The sequence below is a fragment of the Schistocerca nitens genome, chromosome 9 (genome assembly GCF_023898315.1).
Source record: "Schistocerca nitens isolate TAMUIC-IGC-003100 chromosome 9, iqSchNite1.1, whole genome shotgun sequence".
NCBI lineage: Eukaryota > Metazoa > Arthropoda > Insecta > Orthoptera > Acrididae > Schistocerca > Schistocerca nitens.
Genome location: NC_064622.1, coordinates 415,235,995 through 415,256,638, shown reverse-complemented (window position 1 = coordinate 415,256,638; position 20,644 = coordinate 415,235,995). Strand labels below are relative to the sequence as shown.

Genomic DNA, 20,644 nt, shown 5'->3' with positions numbered 1-20,644 from the left:
GAGAACTAACAGCATCAGATTTGGGCGAAGCATGCACTTACTGGATTCAAGTTGTTCAACAGCAACATTTTGCGCTCGAACTGCATGCACTATACAACAACATGCCTCTACCACGTAATTCTCTCATAGCTCACTACAACCCATTCTTGGATAATGGTCTTATTCATCTCTGTGGACGGCTGCAGTTTGCAGAATTACCCAGAGATCAACGCCACCCGATTCTTCTTGAAGGACATCATCATTTCACACGTTTACTGATCCAGCAGACTCACATTTGTTTGCATCACCTTGGAGTAAACATAGTGTTATCTGAACTGAGAACAGAATTCTGGATCCTTAGAGCTCGACAGGCAATTAAACATGTTACACACCGTTGCCTACCTTGTAAGATGGTGAAAGCTCACGTTGTTCAACAAACTGAGGCCCCATTACCAGCTGAATGAGTTTCACCACTGAAACCATTTACAGTAACAGGTATTGACTTTGCTGGTCCATTATATGTCAGACAAGGGCATATTACGAAGAAAGCATATATTGCTCTATTCACATGCGCAACAACACGAGCCATACACCTGGAACTAAGCTCAGGTATGTCAACTTACAGATTTCTTCAAGCCCTACAAAGGTTTGTCGGAAGACGAGGAGTGCCCAGCACAATTTACACTGATAATGCTACTACCTTCCATGCCACGCACGTAAGGGCTGAAGGAGCTCCGGCAGGCTCTCATGGCAAGCGAGACGCACAAGTACCTCACCCAGCAAGCCATCACTTGGAAATTCATTGCCCCACACGCGCCTTGGTGGGGCGGATTCTGGGAATGGATGGTGGGATCTGTCAAATGTTGCCTGAGAAAAGTTTTAGGACAGTCACAGTTGGACGAAGAAGGTCTCAACACGATCCTGGTCAGCATAGAAGCAGCACTAAACTCTAGACCAATTACGCAAGGGGGAGAGGAATCTGAGCCACTGACGCCCGCACATTTCCTTGTAGGTGATTGACTCACAACACTACCTACTGGTCCAGTATCATCAGTTAGAAAGGATTTGTCCAAGGAATTTCAACGGCTGCAGAAGATGGTAGAACACTTCTGGAACAGGTGGAAGAAAGAATATCTGATCCTGCTCAAAAACTTCCATGAAACTCATCAACCAAGGCCAGGTTCAGGAAGACTCCAGCTGGGAGATGCCGTTCTTCTACAAGAGGATGTTCGTCCACGACACATGTGGAGGAAGGCGCGGATAGAAGATCTTCATGAAGGAAGAGATGGGAAAATACGAACTGTAACCTTACGAACTTCAGAAGGATCCATAATCTCACGCCCCGTTCAACTGGTCATTCCTCTATAAATTGACCAGGGTGGGGAGGGTGTTGCGGGTTGATATTTGTAATTATAGACACTCTGGAAATATTGATTATCCTTGAATTAATGTTTTATAATCCATGATGTACGTTCCTTGGAGAGAAATAAATTAATGTTTATTGGAATCACGGTGTTGTGTGTCCGTAATACAGTTTATGGGTCAGCTAGAGGAAATCTTCCTAGCCACTCAAAACTCCAACCTCTAGTCTAGTTCAATTTCACCGATGATCTCTTCATGATCTGGACTCAGGGCTATGGCACCCTATCTACATTCCTTTACAACTTCAACAACTTTTCTCCCAACTGCTTCACCTGGTCCTCCTCTACCCAACGTGCCAGATTCCTGGGCGTTCCATCCACCTCTCTGATGGCTCCATCCACACCTCATCCCATTAACCACAAACAGTACCCATATTTTGACCACTGCCTTCCCTTCCCCACCAAAAAATCCCTCCCATACAACAAGCGTGGACGAGATACCTGCAGTGACGAGAGCTCCCTTGCCCAGTATCCTGAAGGTCTCAAAGACTGGCAACGGTCTCCGAACCTAGACCACAAACAGATTTCCCGTGCCATACCCACACACATCCTCAACAATCTGCTACGAAGGCCCACCCCGCTCATCACCCAATATCATCCTGGACTGAAACAAGTGCCTTTGCCAGGGCTTGATTATCTTTCATCCTACCCTGAAATATTGAACATGTTACCCAAGATCCTTCCTACCCCTCAATAACAACAGATATCAAGTAGTCTAGTTTTAGCTACAGTAGATTAAACTGTGGGATGTTCAGGACGGAATAACAACAATATTATGAAAAGGATAGATTACTACTCACCATATAGAGGAGATACTGAGTTGCGGACAAGCATAACGGAACACTGCTATAAACTTTAGCTTTCTGCCAAAAAGTCCTCTTTTGACATAGAAAACAAATGCACACATTCACATAATCACAACACACACACACACATGACCATTGTCTGTGGCTGCTGCGAGCATAGGCATGAGAAGAAGGCCTTTTGCCTGAAAGGTAAGATATATAGCACTCTTTTTATTGTGCCTATCTGCAACTCAGCATCTCATCTACATGGTGAAGAGCAATTTATTTTTTTAATGATACTGTTGGATTCATTAGACACAGACAGCAATAATGTGTCAGTTTTAGTGACCTATATTTTAAGGTTTAAGTGAAATCAGAAAAGTAAAGCAAAATTGTGGAATACTGAAAAATTCAAAGAACTGACAATAAGAAGGGAATATGCTACAAGGACATCCAACGTTACCAATAAGAGTAATAACACTAGTCAACAGCCATTTTGCATCTGGGATGTGATACATCAACTAGTATGTATATTGGTATGTAGAATCAGAATATACCTTTCAAAATGTTCTAGCACGTACTATTTTTGAGTTTTTAAAAGGTTTTTCATTTTTCATATTCAGTATTTTGCTTTTTACTGTTTTTCTGTTCTGATGTTTAATTGTTTGTTTTTGATTTGCAGAGAAGAGCTAAAAGATCTACAAATTGTCAGTAAATGGTTGGTGTGGTAATCCAGTGGTGTGAAAGAGATGCCCAGTGAGTGTTTCCTGTGAAAGATAGTGCAAACTCAACTAAGAAAAATGGCAACTACTAAATCTCGTTGCTGTCTAAACTACCCCAGCAACTTTTGTTATGTATGTGGGAAATTCCAAAAGCCCAAAGAAACCAATCACTGATTTGGTTAAGAAGGCATATAAAATGTATTTTGATTGCCCTGTTGGTGATAAAGATAAAAATTTTGCACCTCACATTGCCCGCATAACTGAAAGGAAAATGCCGAGCCATGTCATTTGCTGTTCCGATTGTGTGGTGAGAGCCTAATGACCACTGTTACTTCTGTCTTAAAAATATTTCGCGACATTCAAGCAAAACTAGACATAAAATAAAGTATCCAAATGTATCTTCAGTGCATTTGCCTGTGTCCCATGATGAGGGGTTGCCCGTTCCTGTCTGTAACTTGAAAGCCACGGAACCAGAAACCATGTCACGTGAATCAGAAAGTATTGAACATATAGAAGAGTACTGCCCTCAATATCATGACACTTTGCCTCAGCTCTTTCATCAAATGGAATTGAACGATTTGGTTCGCAATCTAAAACTTTTGAAACAGCAAGCTGAACTCTTGGGGTCGAAACTGCAACAACAGAACCTTCTAACTCCAGGGACAAAAATTTTTGTTTCAGATCAAGAGGTGCTTCTTTTGCTCAATATATCAACTCGCAGAATTCAATGTGTGTATCTACAGATGTCAATGGTCTGATGATGTAGCTAGGTGTACAACATAATCCACAGGAGTGGCAGGCGACTGTTTATTGACTCCAGCAAAACCAGCTTGAAAGCAGTACTACTGCATAATGGCAAAGCATTTCCATTGGTACCTTTGGCTTACACAGTAGACATGAAAGAAACTTATGAAACCATGGCTTTGCTGCTAGAGGTAATGAAATATAAGGATCATGAATGGCAGCTTTGCAGTGATTTAAAAGTTGTTGCATTCCTTACAGGTTTACAGGCTGAATTCATGAAATACTACTGCTTTTTGTGCCTTTGGGACAGCCGTGACACCAAGAACCACTACACAGTCAAGGAATGGTCTATAAGGAAATCATATGTTCCTGGAAATGTAAATGTGAACAATACACCATTTGTTGAGACCGATAAAATCATTTTGTCTCCCCTTCATATCAAGTTGGGCCTTATCAAGAACTCTGTAAAAGCTCTGGATAACGAAGGTGAGGCCTTCAATCACTTAAAAGAAAAGTTTCCCAAGTTAAGTGAGGCAAAGCTGAAAGAGGGTATATTTGTTGGACCAAGAATAAGAGAATTGCTGTAAGATCCAACCTTTGATGCCAAACTCACAGATATCCAATTAGCTGCTTGGTCTTCTTTTAAAGCAATTGTGAAGGGCTTTTTGAGCAGTAGAAAAGTGAAAACACAAAACCTATGTTACCATTGTGAATGATCTGTTGGACAACTACAAGAACATGGGGTATAGAATGTCCCTCAATAAACACTTTTTACTTTATCACCTTGATTTCTTCCCAGAAAATTTGGGAGCCGTAAGCAATGAGCATGGTGAATGCTTTCACAAAGACATTCTTACCATGGAACACCGTTACCAAGTCCATTGGAACCCTTCAATGGTGGGTGATTACTGCTGGGGGTCTTGTTAGGGAGAGTGATGAAACAGCAAACAAAAGACGAGCTCCGTCGACGCATTTTTCAAAAATCAAAGACAATTAGAGGTGAAAATATCTTCTGAACAAATTTGGACCTATTATTGGCACCATGCCCATATATACATAAAAAATAGTATTGATTTCAAACGTTCTGAATGAGTACTTTTGTTTTGACTTAATTGTGTCAATTTTCACTATTACCGTTTTTTATTCTGCTGTGTATCTAGGAAATGTGACGTCATAGAGAAGAACTGACTTTCCCAGTGTATTCAGCGCCCCAAAATTTGGTAAATCCACCCATTTACAAACCAGATGCAGAAAAAACATTTAAATTTGTTAACTAGTGTAATTAATGCCGTGGTAACAAAAACACCAATGAAGTGTTGGTGGGGGGAAAAAACCAACAGATGACAGTAAAGATAATAAATTTTATTCAGGAAAGAAATTCTTGGTCCTATTTGAGGTGGTATGCCACTGCACTCCTCCAACAACCTTCGAAATAAATTATGCAGCCACCTTTTTTGAGAGGGGTGGGGGGAAGGGGATGCTACAGTTTAACACGGATTCCAGACTGTGGTGCAACTCAGGATTTTCAACATTAACAAACATTACCAGGCATAAAGGAATAGTTGAATACTATACACAGGAATACAGAAACAGACATAAAAATGGAATGAGAGATAAAGCACAATGGGTAATTAAGGCATTAGAGTCAAGAGGAATGTTAGACACGAGTCATATGTTTTGACCATTGATGCAATGTTAACAACTGCTGTCATGTCACCTATCGGTGCATATACTCAGTTTTGTTTTCAGCTGGCAAAGAAGCCACTGAATGTCGCACATGGGGGAGGGGGGAAGCTGGCTGTGGCAACAGATTGATCTGTAACTTAGACCCAGGTATTGGTTAGGTTGGAAGATAACAGTTTGGTTGAGAGTTGGTGAAACAAACAAATCTGATACTAAAAAACCTGGAGGAAGTGACAGACTGCTCTGTAGCACGGCACAATTGAAAAATTGCCAACAACATCGCATTATAATGTCATACTGTCTTGGTAAGGATGAACAAAGAAACATTACTGAATACAGATGGAGTAGCTGAAAGATGGAAAGCATATTACAAAGAACTCTATGGTGGAAAAGAAGACTGTATCATGACAGAGGAATGCACTGAAGAAGTAGAAGAAGTAGTGCTAGTAGATGAAATACGTTTTCCAAATATGAAAACTGACTTTAAAATAGTGTTGACAGAACAGGTCCAGATGACCTACCAATTTAGTTCTGGGAGAATTGTGAAGAAAAGATGAAGTCTGGAAAACTATAAATGTTCTTATAACTACAATTCTCTTCCAAATATTTTGTAGGAAGTGCACAACAGTCATTCATAAAAAGAGGATGCAATAGACTGCTCCAATTACAGAAGGCTAACTCTAATTTTGCAAGAGGTAAAAATACTCAAATCCATAATAACAATAATACTTCCTTCATCAGACCAGCTCCAGGAAAAGTTTTTTAAAAAACAGAAAATTGCACTTGCCAAGTAATGATCCTATCAAAGTATACCCCTCGGCTACCTATACACAGTTGCCAACATTTATTGAGGTCTTGGAAGCAAGCAGGGAAATTTTCAATTGTGATGCTTGTAACCTTATTTGTCACAGCCCGTTGGATGTCTGCGATATCCTGATGAAGCTTTCCTTTCAGTCATATTTTCAATAACAGAAACAAGTAAAAATATCAAAGTGAGAGTATGGGCGACTATGGCGAAGTGGGATAGCAATAACACTATGTTTGACCAGGTACTTGGTAACAGATAAAGCAGTATGACATCTTGAATGTCATGCAATAAGAATCAGTCGTGAGAATATCCCAAATCAGGGCGGCAATGTTGAATCGCTTGTCGCAAACGTTTGAAGACTTTAATGAAAGAAGGGTTTGGTTCATTGTTTGAACTGAAGGAATATACCCATGATGAACTAATCCTTTACTATCAAAGAATATGATCAATATTATCTTTGTCCTTGACGGTTGTTGTCTGACTTCTTTTTAAGGCTAGTGGTTCAGGACTCCACCACACAGCACTTTGAAGCTTAGTGTGAGGGTTATACTGGAAGTACCAACTTTCATCCCAAGCAATAATCTTTGACAGAAATGTAAGATCACGCCTTGCACTACCCCGTGGTTCAACAGAAATTCTTTGTCTTTCCTCTTTCTGTTCGTCTGTTAGTGTGTGCGGGACGAGCTTTGTAATTTGTTTCCATTTCTCTAAACCTTTGTGTAAAATCTTATGACACACATCATGTATTGAAAGATACCCACGTAAATTGGGAAGATAGAAGAACAATATTATACATATATAAAAATCAAAGTGTGTGGATAAATCCCACATGGACGTTACTGTTAGAGCCTGTCATACATGCCTACAGTGGCCTTTCAGAGGAAATCTCACTTGCGAGCAGGGTTTGTGCAATGACACACTTCAAGACTGAACTGGTCCAAAAAATGCTCAATTGGGCACCCTCCAGTATACACCCACACCATCCTTTTTTTTCTCTTTTGTTTTTTATTTATTTGCAACATGCTCCATTACAGTATTTGTAATACTGAAAGGTGGGCATATACAGGTGGACTGGACATTTATTTGCAGACAGTTTCAGAATGAGTGGTAATTTCACATTATGAGAGCAAAGCAGTCGCGTGTGTCATCTGTGGAGTAGTTGACTTACAGCATTGACAGTAGTACCTCTGAACTTGTGTGTCTTTGTAGTAGTCGAATGTTGAACTTGGCAGAACTTTTAGCATAGTGCATATTGGAGGAGGATTTTGCTAAAGAAAATTTTTAGGAATTGTTAAATTGATGGGAGGACTTACAGACACAGCATATATGGAACAGAGAGAATGGATTTGCACACGAGTACATTTTTAAGGTAATAATTTTTGCTGGCACATACTGATAATGTTAGTGATTCTTGCAACAGAAGAGACCAACTCTCAACTCAGTTTAGGTCATCTCAGTGTATTCATTTCAATTTGCTTAATTGTAAAAGCATTGCCCTTTAAGACTTTTGTAAGGAAAGTAAAGTTTTTGGTTTTCTGTGATTTTTATATTCTTGGGAAATAATGGGAGTTTAAAACACAGCACTGTCACTATAATGAATGGATTAGTATTTTCATTTCAAGTAAGAAGTTTTTTTTCAGTATGAGAAAATCATCCCCATTTTTCTCCCAGTGGTTTATTTTTGCTTCAGCATATTTGAACTTGCGCAATTTCTTCGTGCTATCCTGTTGCTGCTAATTATGCTACAATTTTTCATGTGAGATTATTTTCATATTTGTTGGTTCTTCCATTTCTCACTTCACATCTCAAGCACTCAAATTCTAAGCATTTTCTTTGTAAGTGAGATTTTTAATGCGGCAGTGAACAGTGTGTGTATCACAGTGTTGCTACGTACTTCAGTGTTTCAATTTTTTTGGACAGTGTACAGTTTGATTTTGGTAGTGGATTTTGAGTAACAGTTTTGATTTAATTTCCTGCACGGTGAAAGACAGTTAATTTCAATACTTATGAATGAGCAGATGATCGAGTCAGAGCAAATAACTTTCAATAGTGCGCACTTGAGTGTGTGTGTGTGTGTGTGTGTGTGTGTGTGTGTGTGTGTGTGTGTTGGATGATGATGATGATTATTATTTTAAGACAAGGGAGAGAGTGAAACCCGGTGCTGGCATGATTCCTTGCTCCTGCTGGATATGGGCCAGGAGTTGAGCATGGTGTGTTCATAAACCACCATCTTTAAATATAAACCAATCACTAATATTTCAAAATTATGCCTTCGGCAAGAAACTGCGATTTCTGGAGTTTTGGTAGTCAGTAAAAACTGGTAACAGTGTAGAAGGGGGGCAGGGGAGGGGTGGGAAAACGAATGCACGCAACTATCCATTCATTTGTTGATTTGAAAACCTCCCCTAGAGGTCAATTTTAATTGAAAACTGCAGGAATAATTCATAGCAGATATCCTGGGGATAGAGGGCTCATGTTTCTGTCACTAGCATTCCCTATAGTGCCTCACTTAATGTCCATCACATCAGTAGAGACCTGAGCAATGATACCTGCTTCTGCCTCTAGTAAGGATCTTCACAAATCCCACGATTGACAATGAAAGAGCATGGCAGTAGTGTTATCACCCTTCTCATGCAGAAACAGCAGATGTGTAAAATTTGTGATCTTGCTCTAAGTGAATAAGCTCGTTTCATTTTTGTTATCTTTATTATTGCAAAACTTTGGATGTGTTAGCATATGTGAAAATGCAGGACCAGAGAATTTAAAAGAAGCATACTTTGCTAAACAATGACAAATGTAGTACATTTACAATTTTGGCATGCTGTTGACTTGTGACGTGTAAAGCTACAATGCCCTGCCGAGTTTCCGTACAAGCAATTACCATAATTTATTTTCTTATTATTTATGTCTCTTCATGTGCAACAATGCTACTGAGAACACTTCAGCCGTTCATTTAGTGTTCAGATCATTAGACAGAAACACAAGGACAGAAAATTTGAAGAAACAAAAGAGGCTCAAAGCATAACCCTCACTCGATCTAAAGGAACACAGTGACTGGGGTAGCTTTTGCTAGTTGCTGTATACCTAAATAACAGTCGATAGAAATGTTTTATTTCAGTTGACACAGACTTCTGTATTGAGGTATAAGTGGTCTCGTGAACACTTGAAGTTTAGATCAACTAGTCCAATTTATTGGAAATCATATCCAGAAGATGACAAAAGGGATGAAAAACAATGAATACAAAAGACAGTCTCAGGCACTTCACTTACGTCTATTCACTTGAAAGCAGAGAAATGTTTGCCATAAGTTTTTCTCTCCCCCCAGCTTAAATGTGACAGTAGATATGGTCAGAAGTGCTCTTTTTAAATGATGTGTTTTGTTAAGTAACACAAATTTGCAGACAGCGGCCACACTACACGCTGTCAAAAAGTGATGATGACTCTATAAGGCAGAACATTTAGAGTTATCCCTTTGTCAAATCTCACTGGTGTAGATAGAAATCATCAAGAACACATCTTATTCAAGTGTGTATATTTCATTAATTGACAATGACTACAAAAGCCAACTGTAAAGATGACAATTGCAAGTATCTCTTCCAAACTATACACAAATATTTTAAGAGTATAAGTTAGGATTTGTTAGCTCAAAGAAATATGAGTGTTTTAGCTGTTTCACATTTTCACTCAAAGAAATATGAGTGTTGTAACTGTTTCACATTTAATTTTGTAGCAGTTGCAGTGGCTAAGGAAGGAAGAAAGAGATCTGGCTCCAAAGAAGCAGATAAGATGTAGACTGTCAAGACAACAAGCAAAACTAAATTTTTGTAAACAAAATCAAATGGAAACACAAAATGAGGATAAGTTGACATTTTTACATACATGGAAACTTCCTACAGTGTGTGCGGCAAGAGAAGAGCTCAGACAGTTGACATGGCCTCGGCGCACGTGCTTCGCACATCCACGACAGCCAATCAGGTTTTGAGCTTATGTTTATGTGACCATGACTACAATCCAGTGTTGTCATAGTGCTGGGCAACCGCTGCTGGCTCGCTGCCCATCCATGTCGAACACCGGCAACTGCGCTGCCAGCTGTCAGAGCTCTTCTCTTGACGTACGAAGTATAGTTAATCACTAGATAGGAGCTTAAAAAGCCAAAACCAGTTGTGGAATGAAGGAAAAGTTTAAATAACAGTGCGAGTGAAAGAAATGCTGATAAGATGATGACGTTTGAATGCCTGGCAGATCTCTACTTTTGTGTCTATGAATGTATATCACCCTATTCATCTACATCTACTTCCATACTCCGCAAGCCACCTGACGGTGTGTGGCGGAGGGTACCTTGAGTACCTCTATCAGTTCTCCCTTCTATTCCAGACTCGTATTGTTCATGGAAAGAAGGATTGTCGGTATGCTTCTGTGTGGGCTCTAATCTCTCTGATTTTATCCTCATGGTCTCTTCGCGAGATATACGTAGGAGGGAGCAATATACTGCTTGACTCTTTGGTGAAGGTATGTTCTCGAAACTTTAACAAAAGCCCATACTGAGCTACTGAGCGTCTCTCCTGCAGAGTCTCCCACTGGAGTTTATCTATCATCTCCGTAACGCTTTCGCGATTACTAAATGATCCTGTAACGAAGCACGCTGCTCTCCGTTGGATCTTCTCTATCTCTTCTATCGACCCTATCTGGTACGGATCCCACACTGTTGAGCAGTATTCAAGCAGTGGGCGAACAAGCGTATTGTAACCTACTTCCTTTGTTTTCGGATTGCATTTCCTTAGGATTCTTCCAATGAATCTTAGTCTGGCATCTGCTTTACCGACGATCAACTTTATATTATCATTCCATTTTAAATCACTCCTAATGCGTACTCCCAGATAATTTATGGAATCAACTGCTTCCAGTTGCTGACCTGCTATTTTGTAGCTAAATGATTAGGGAACTATCTTTCTATGTATTCGCAGCACATTACACTTGTCTACATTGAGATTCAATTGCCATTCCCTGGACCATGCGTCAATTCGCTGCAGATCCTCCTGCATTTCAGTACAATTTTCCATTGTTACAACCTCTTGATACACCACAGCATCATCAGCAAAAAGCCTCAGTGAACTTCTGATGTCATCCACAAGGTCATTTATGTATATTGTGAATAGCAACGGTCCTATGACACTCCCCTGCGGCACACCTGATTCATTCTTACTTCGGAAGACTTCTCTCCACTGAGAATGACATGCTGCGTTCTGTCATCTAGGAACTCTTAAATCCAATCACACAATTGGTCTGATAGTCCATATGCTCTTACTTTGTTCATTAAACGACTGTGAAGGGCCATCCAAACTTACAGTCTACTGGTTACACATTCTTTTGAATTAGTACAGACGTGGATATGACTCTTCATTCCAAGACAGTGTGGAAGAGCACGTGCCAGTGTACCACCCTGATGGATGAAAAGAAATCATTCAAAGTTACAAGATCAATTCTAATTCGCACTTTGTTGTATGTAAGTGTTCTCAACTTTAAAAGTTTATCTTCAATAAGATAGAAGCTGAAGTAAAGAATTAATTTGTGCCATGCCTGGGATTTGAACCTGGGTCTCCTGCTTACTAGGCACAAATGCAAACAAATACACCACCGTACTACTGTGGCTACCACAGCTACACGGACTACACTAGTCCAACTCCCTCCCTAACACACACCCCAGTTCACATCTTCAGCTAATTTTCTCATTCTTAAATCATCAGTATTGCCGAGGCTCTCTGATGTTGTAGCCCCCAACTTTGTACGTAAAGAGGACATATGCATCTTAACTTTTATATCTGGTAAGGATAGAAGCTGAAGTAATGGACTTTAACACAGGTCTCCTGCTTGGTATGCAGATGGGCTAACCACATCACCGTACCACTGCAGTAACATTGGCAATATTGACAATTTAACAAGGGGAAAATTGGTTGAGGGTGTGAACTGAGGTCTGTGTTACGGAGAGCATTGGACTACGGTAGTCCATGTAACTGTCTTAGCCCCAATGGTAAGCTGGTGTAGTGGTCAGTATATCTCATCTAGTAAGCAGGAGCCTCAGGTTCAATTCCTGGCACAGATTTTAATTCATTACTTCAAATTCTATTCTTACCAATGATAAAGTTGAGATGCATGTGTGTCCAGCAAAATGTAATTCCATTAGATCAACTTTAAAAGTGATCGGAAGAATATTCACAAACTTCTAATGCATGATGCTTGTGTACTTCACTATGAAAGACACGAACATCTCTCAGCATTTTACAAAACAGAACTCGACAAAGTAACCAGGAAAGGAAAGAAACAACTTTTGGTGCATCTTCCTGCTTACAAGGCATACTTCTGATTGCAGTAGAACTTCTGCAAACAGTGTGTGACAACAGATGATTCCAAGGGATAATCATAAATATTATGACAGTTTGTTGATCACTGCAACTATGCATGATGAACTGCCTGAACTAGACATTGAAGAGTACTCTGATGCAGGTTAAAAGCATTATTTGAATTAGATTTTTTGATAAGAGTATGATTGTTGGCTGACTGGTTTGTAGCCTTTCATAATTTTTCACAGTATAAAAGAGGGGAGAAACACTCACCTGATACCCAGTATGTGTGATATCCCTCTACTTTTGCTTCTGGTGGAATGTTGGCTTCTGAACATCTAACTTCTTGCAAGCATATTATGTCTGGCTTTTCACGTTTTATGTATTCCAAGCCATTTTTCTGAAACATAAAATGAAAACATATGAGGATTGAATTACACATAGGAAATTCATTTTCCTTTTTCCCATTAAGAACAAGGTATAACTATACGTGATACGGTAATGAAAATTACATTAACATCTAAGTCGACTATCTCAAATAAAGGGACAAGAAAATGGTAAATATAATTTTCACCAAACAACCAAGTACATTTTCTACATTCAAATTAAGAAGAAAAATAATTACTGGGCACAACAAGGGATACATTGTGTTACCAGTGCTGGCTTTCCAGATCTAATTCATTAGCCGCTGGAACATGAATGACGCCACACTAAAAGAGTTTTGCAGACTCAAGACTTGTAATATGAATAACCACAACAATGAAGATATCAAGATATGCACTCTGTCCATGCATGTTTAGAACAATTTAAAACAGGAAAGACCTCTGTGCATACAGATCACTGTTGGACTCTCTGGAAAGGAAGCCCAGCCAATTTTTCTCACAACACAATGGTCTAATTTTCCCATAAATTACTGCAAGGTTCAAAAGACACCAATTAAAATAAATTCTAAAATGTCAGTTGATAAAGTGATCTGCTCTTTTTAATGCTGAAAATAGGCAATATCATACAAAGACTGTCGAACAATATGTATACCCAGCACAATAGCATAGCCAAACATGCTCAACCCAACTACAGCACAGGTTCAGCCAATACTGCATCAATACAGAGAGAACTCTTCAGAAATTCATCAACATAATCTGAAAATTGCAAATTAGTTTTTCTTTTATTAGTTTTATGACATCATCTGATGTTACAAGTGATTCAGCACAGAAAAAGAGTACATACCATTTTATTTTGGGAAAGATGTTAATTGTGAACTTAAGCCAAAGAGATATTCACTGCATGTACACAGGTCTTGAAAGTTGTATCACTACAGATGTAGTGAGCACCTCTCAAGGATTAAATATGAAAAACATGAAGCACAAACAAAATCATTATTCTGGTGATTTAGGGTGCATTAGAACACAAATATTAACTCCAGGCACAGATAAATAAAAGCTTGTATTGGAATTGTGGAAGACCTGGAGCTATTTTGGCCAAACTTCATACATATGATTTAATAAATGGGAAACAACCGTCTGATGATAAAGCACCTTTAGTACCCTTGAAGGATGGGGTTGGGGTGACAAGAAGATGACACACAAAAATAACTTTAAAACCAATATTACTGTGGAAATTTTTGGGGTAGTTAGGTTGTTTGGTAACAGCCCCACTGACATTTTACCACTCGTTCTTGGGGTAGGGGAGTAGTGAAACAATGGATACTGTTGAACACACAGTTTTCGGGCCAGCTGAGCTGGTTTGAGACAGTCTGAAGTCCTTAACTTCAATACGTATTTTCTCCTACCATACTGATATAAGATTTTTATTGTATTCTGTCTTGAGTAGAAATGCCTCCAAGGACCACAGTGTTTATCAAAGACTGGAAGATTAACAAGATCTTAGACAAGAAACATTCAAGTAGAGAGGTAAAATACTTGCAACACTACAAAAATTCAATGGCAGAAATCAGCAGTGGAATAACAACAATATGAGAACGACAGATTACTGTTCACAACACACAGGAGTCGTCGAGTGACAGACAGGCACATTGAAAAATGACTGCAAGCCATTATTTAGTTATTAACGTCCTTTGTCAGATGTACATATAAAAACAACAACAACAACAACAACCCCCCCCCCCCCACACACACACCTGCAGACATGGTCACTATCCTTTCTGAGCACACGGCTCGATTGCGGCTGCATCTAAGGTGAGCAATGATCTTTGCTGGTATGGGAAATGGTCGTACAGAAAAGGTGTGGGGGCACAGCAGGATAGGACAGAGGGGAGACGTTACTGCTGCCTTTGAGAGTGGGCAGGGATGTGGTGGAGACAGGATACTGGGCTGCTGGATACAGCATCAAGAAGCTGCACTGCATGCTTGGAACTTTGTTAAGTCTCCTGTGCGACACTGTGTCAAATGCTTTCTGGAAATCTAGGAATAAGCAATCTGTCTGTTGCCCTTCATCCACGGATATCATATGAGCAAAGAGTAAGCTGAGTTTCATGAGCAATGCTTCGTAAATTTGTGCTGATTAGTGGAAGCAGCTTTTTTGTCTCAAGAAAATCTTATTTTATTCAAACTCAGTTATGTTCAAAAATGCTTCTCCAAACTGACATCAAGGAAATTAGCCTGTAATTTTTTGGGTCTGCTCTTTTACCTTCCTTAAATACAGGAGTCACCTGCCCTTTATTCTAGTCGTTTGGAGATTCATGATAAATGCAAGTTAAGTAATTGGTCAATGTCATAGAGTACTTACTTTTGTTGCAAGGCATTTCTTACCCCATGAAAAGAACGAACACTTGTGAAAGCAGCTATGTGATCTACCAACTTAGCTGCAACCACTGTGTGGCATTCTACAAGAACATGACTATGACAACAAGCTCTCTGTTCACATGAGCAGTCACCACCAAACTGCGGCTAAGATACAGCTGGACCGTCCAGTTACTGAGCATGCTATCCAACATGATTTGCTAGACTTCAATAACTGTTCACAGCCTGTGTCATCTGGATTCTTCCAACACCAGATTTCGTGAATTGCACAGGTGGGAACCCTCTCTGCAACGTATCTTTTGTTGCTGTAATTCCCCCTGACCTAAATCTTTGTTAATCCTTGTCCATCTGCCTATTCTTGTCCCTGCTCCCATTCCAGCCACAATCTACACGCACCTTCTATCCCCCCACCCACAAACACCAGTGCACCTGCACAGTCCTTTCCCCTCTCCTCTCCCCTTAGATAACTTGTGCAAATATTCTGAGAATCAATAATAACGAGGATAGGTAGCAACTCACCGCAAAGGTGAAAGCTGAGTCACAGACACGCACATAGAAAAGACAATCACACTCTCAAAACTAAATTTTTGGACATATCCCTCGTCACAAAACAAGAATACGCACACATTCACTCAATCACTCAGACATGACTCATGCATGCATGACTGCTGTCTCCACCCACTGTGCCTAGTCTCTGAGAATCAGATCCAAACAAACCATTCCTCATGCATCCCTGCCTCTCGTCTGCAGGTGCCAGGCTAGTGGTGACAATTGATGGCAGTACTGACTACAAGCTGAGGGAGTGCTAGATAGGGGAGAAGCAGTAGTAATGAGGGAATAGGAAAGCAGTGCACATTTTTAGCTGCACCCAACCAGTGATGATGCGTGACATCTCAGAAAACAAACCATTTCATCTACTGAGATACAAACAAGATTTTTCCGGTGTTTCTTTTTTTCCTCCAAATTTCCCTTACACATTTGAAATTCCCTGATTTCCAGAATCTGTGGCAACCCTGAGGACACTAAAAAGGAAACACAATACCTAACAAGGGAATAGAGATTGCAAACAAGCAGCTGCCCACACGAGGAGCATAATTCTCATACCAAATACAGTAGTGTATGTAAGATGATAAAGTTCTGATACATTTCATAGTAATCTGACATGCCAGTGAAAGAAGCTTTGTGAAAAACAATGTTGCAGCTCATGTTACTGCTATATTTCTATGTAACACTCCAGTGATTTGGTGCATAATGCGGTATTTTCAGAGTGTGCTGCAATCTCAGACCAGCTCACAATTCTACTTGTACACCTACATTCTGCAAACCCCTGTGAGATGCATGTCAGAGTGTACATCCCATTGTACCAGTTATTAGGCTTTCTATCTGTTCCATTCATGTATGGAGCATGGGAAGAATGATTATTCGAATGCCTCTGTGCATGAAGTGATTATTCTAATCTTATCCTCTTGATCCCTAAGTGAGTGACGCATAGGTGGTTGTAGTATATCCCTGGAGTAATCACTTAAAGCTGGTTCTTGAAACTTTGTTAATAGACTTTCTCAGGATAGCTTACATTTGTCTTCAACAGTCTGCCAGTGCAGTTCCTTCAGTATCTCTGTGACGCTCTCCCACGAATGAAACAAACCTGTGACCATTCGTGCTGCCCTTCTCTGTATACATTCAAAATTCTCTGTTAGGCCTATATGGTATGGGTCCCACACCCTTGAGCAATATTCTAGAGCCAGACGCATGAGTGATTTGTAAGCAATCTCTTTTGTAGACTGATTGCACTTTCCCAGTATCCTACCAATAAACCAAAGTCTACCACCTGTTTTACACACAACTGAACCTCTGTGATCGTTCCATTTTTCAACTCTACAAAGTGTAACATCAGGTTTTCATATGAGTTGGCCAAGTCCAACAGTGACTCACTGATATTCTAGTCAATGGTTGGTTTTGGGGAAGGAGACCAGACAGCGTGGTCATCGGTCTCATCGGATTAGGGAAGGATGGGGAAGGAAGTCGGCCGTGCCCTTCCAGAGGAACCGTCCCGGCATTTGCCTGGAGTGATTTAGGGAAATTTCTAGTCAATGGATACTACTTTTTTCGTTTTGTGAAGTGCAAAATTTTACATTTCTAACATGTATAGCAAGATGCCAGTCAACCCACATTGAAATCTTATAAAGATCCGACTGAATATTCATGCAGCTTCACAAAGATAGTCCACCATTATAGATAACGGCATTGTCGAAAAGCCAGCAGTAGCCATTAATATTGTCTGCAAGATCATTAATATACAATATGAACAGCAAGGATCCCAACACACTTCCCTGCGGCACACCTGAAGTTATTTCTACATTTGATGATGACTCTCCATCCAAGGTAACATGCTATGTCCTCCCTACCAAAAAGTCCTCAATCCAGCTGCTAATTTCACTTGATACCCCAAATGGTCATACTTTTGACAATGAGCTTACATGGTGTACTGAGTTGAATGCTTTTTGGAAACCAGGAAAAACTGCATCTACCTGGTTGCCTTGATCCAAAGCTTTCAGTGTCCCATGAGAGAGAAAAGTGCGAGTTGGGTTTCACTTGATCAATGTTTTCGATGTCAATGCTGGTTGGCATTGAGGAGTCCATTCTGTTCAAGATACCTCATTACATTGGAGTTCAGAATTTGTTCCAAGATTCTACAACAAATCGATGTCAAGGATATTGGACAGTAATTTTGCGGATACTCCAACTACCCTTCTTGCAGACAGACCTCAGCCGCAAATTCAGTAGAGAATCTGACAGGGATTCTATTGGGCTCTGGAGCTCCAATTATAATTATTTTAGTGTAGGGTCAATTCTTCTGGGTTTTCCATTAAAAAAGGAACATTTGAAAACAGAATTAAGCATTTCAGCTTTTGCTTCGCTTCCTGTCATATTCGCTAGGGACTGGGCACTAAACTTGGTACCACAAACAGCCTTTACATACGAGATTTTCCTTGGGTTCTGCAAAAGATCACTTGACAATATCATGCTACAGTACTCACAGAAGGCATGTCACATTGCTCTCTCGACAGCCAAATGTTTTTCGTTTAGCATCATCTCTCTATCCATAGCCTTATGCTTTATTTTACTTTAGAAGTTTCTATACAAAGACTGTATACCATTGAGGTTCCCTCCCATTGCGAGCTGCTCTACTGGACACACATCTATCTAGTGCGTGGTCAACTATTCTTTTAAACTTGAGCCGAGTTCCTCTACCTGCTCCTGCTCTGTGCTGAAAGTTTCAAGTTTCTCACTGAGACAAGACACTACTGATTTTTTTAATCTAGTTTACTGAACATATATATTTTTCTGCTTGTTTTAGTTGTCCTTTGTATTCTGGTAATCATTGCTGCCACAACCGCACACGGTACTGTTATCAATTTTGATGTGGAAATCCACAAAAACATCAGGTCTATTTGTTGCCATTAGATCCAATATATTTCCATCATGACTGAGGTTCCAAACTATCTGTTCTAGTTAGTTTTCAGAGAAGACATTTAGTAAACTTTCACGTTATCATGGCTACCACTAACAAAACTGTAATTTTTCAAATAAATTGTTGAATGATAAAAGTCTTCACCAAATATTACAATATAATTGTGGAACTTCCATGCAAAATGAACTGAGGTTTTCTCTAAGGTTTTCAGTTACATCAGGAGAAGAGTCTGATGGGCGATAGAAGGATCCAATTATTTTATGGCAACCCCTGATACCAAGTCTTGCCCGAACAATCTCACATGCAGCTTCAATTTCTATCTTGGTGGATTTGAGTTTCTTGTCTACCATATCAAATACATTTGTCTATCCTTTCTATATACACTTAAATTTTCCTCAAAAATCTCAGGTTTCAACCAGCTTTCTGTATCTAGTATTATGTGAGCTTGGCTGCTTTTCATGAGTGCTTCAAGCTCTCGCACTTCATTGCGTATGCTTCGGCAGTTTATCATTAGGATTTTAATACTCACACCTGTGGAAGGCATTTCTTTTGACCTTACACTGATACTGCTGGGTTACCTACAGCTTTTGTTTTCTGGATTAGATGGAAGTCGCCTAATCTAAAAAACATTGTGTGCACCCCACACATAGTCAGCTACCTGAGTAGCAGATTCTGATGTTTAGTGCACATCTGACCTATTTAGGGGGACCCTACAGTTCTCAACCCTGTGGCACAAGTTGCAGCCTAGCTTGTCAAAGAACTTTTGAAGTTTCTGGTTCAGTCCTTCCACTCAGCTCAGAACCAAAGGGCCAGGATCAGATCTGGGGACAATGCTCCAAATTGTGAACTTCGTTGAAACTCCCTGCACAAGGCCAATCTTCTCAACCTTCTCTGCCAGTCGCTGGAATGACCCAAGAATGACTTCAGAGCGCAGACAATGGGTATCACCTGTTCCAATGTGTGCCAGTTGGTTGCACCCTGTTACCTCTGCAGCTGCCAGAATAGCCTCTTCAACACGTTGAATGAGGCCCCCGGGCATACACACTGGGCGTGCCTGGTGTCCTTTCCTGTCCCTTGCTGCCATTTCCCTACAGGATACCATCATTTGCTGTACGTTTGAACTGCTGACAATTAATAAGACACCTACCCTTTTGTGTTTGCTTCCTCCTGACACCAGACAAAACAGGTTTCTCCAAAACAAGTGAAGTGAGTCCCACTGGCTCAGTGTCATTTAAAGACAGTACCTCAGACTTGTTGCGTTAACAGGATCGGTACAACATCTAAACCTCCATGGTCCCTGTCAACCCTGTACAGGATGCCTACATCTAACACTGACGTCCCACTCACAGTCAAGTGGATGGATAATTACAGATCCTGTACTTTCTGCAGAGGAGACAGAATCCATAGGAGAGGATAGTACTATGATGGTACCTCTGGTACCATTTTCACAGGTACACGACTCTTGGTAGCTCTTCCAACACATCAATTTGCAGCAGCTGCCAATCATTTGACTACAGTCAGGGCGATTTCCAGCAGCTCAGAAATGTCAACCAACTCATCCTGCATTTGAGAACAAACAGCATTCACAGTGGATCTGCATATTGGCTAGTGCAATGTATTACAAGACAGTGAACTTTAAATTAAACCTGCTGATTACCTCTTAATCTGTTGAGCTAAAAAGCTGCTAATTCTCTACAAGAATTGAAGCAGGTACACAAAACAAGATTTCTGTTACGGCAACACAAAAATCTGTGGTAGAAATTACCCATTTGCAGATTAAAACTAAACAAAATACTGCCATTGAAGTTACTATCCTCACAGATCCTGCTACAAGAGATCTCTCATACCCCACATACCAATGATTCCAACTGATTTACCTATTGATTTCAAGCAATTTCAATTCTCAATCGAGGTTTCGTTTGTAAGAATGATA

At 40.1% G+C, this 20,644-nt stretch overlaps 1 protein-coding gene across 5 annotated transcripts in view; it reads right to left on the bottom strand.

Moving 5' to 3' along the window:
* The window catches only part of LOC126202915 (DNA-(apurinic or apyrimidinic site) endonuclease), an 81,807-nt gene that overhangs the window by 46,202 nt on the left and 14,961 nt on the right, over nt 1-20,644 (bottom strand). For all 5 annotated transcript variants that reach the window (XM_049936996.1, XM_049936994.1, XM_049936995.1 and 2 more), the window contains one exon: nt 12,754-12,880. In XM_049936996.1, the coding sequence (XP_049792953.1) occupies nt 12,754-12,880 (127 nt within the window). The remainder of the gene's footprint in view (nt 1-12,753; nt 12,881-20,644) is intronic.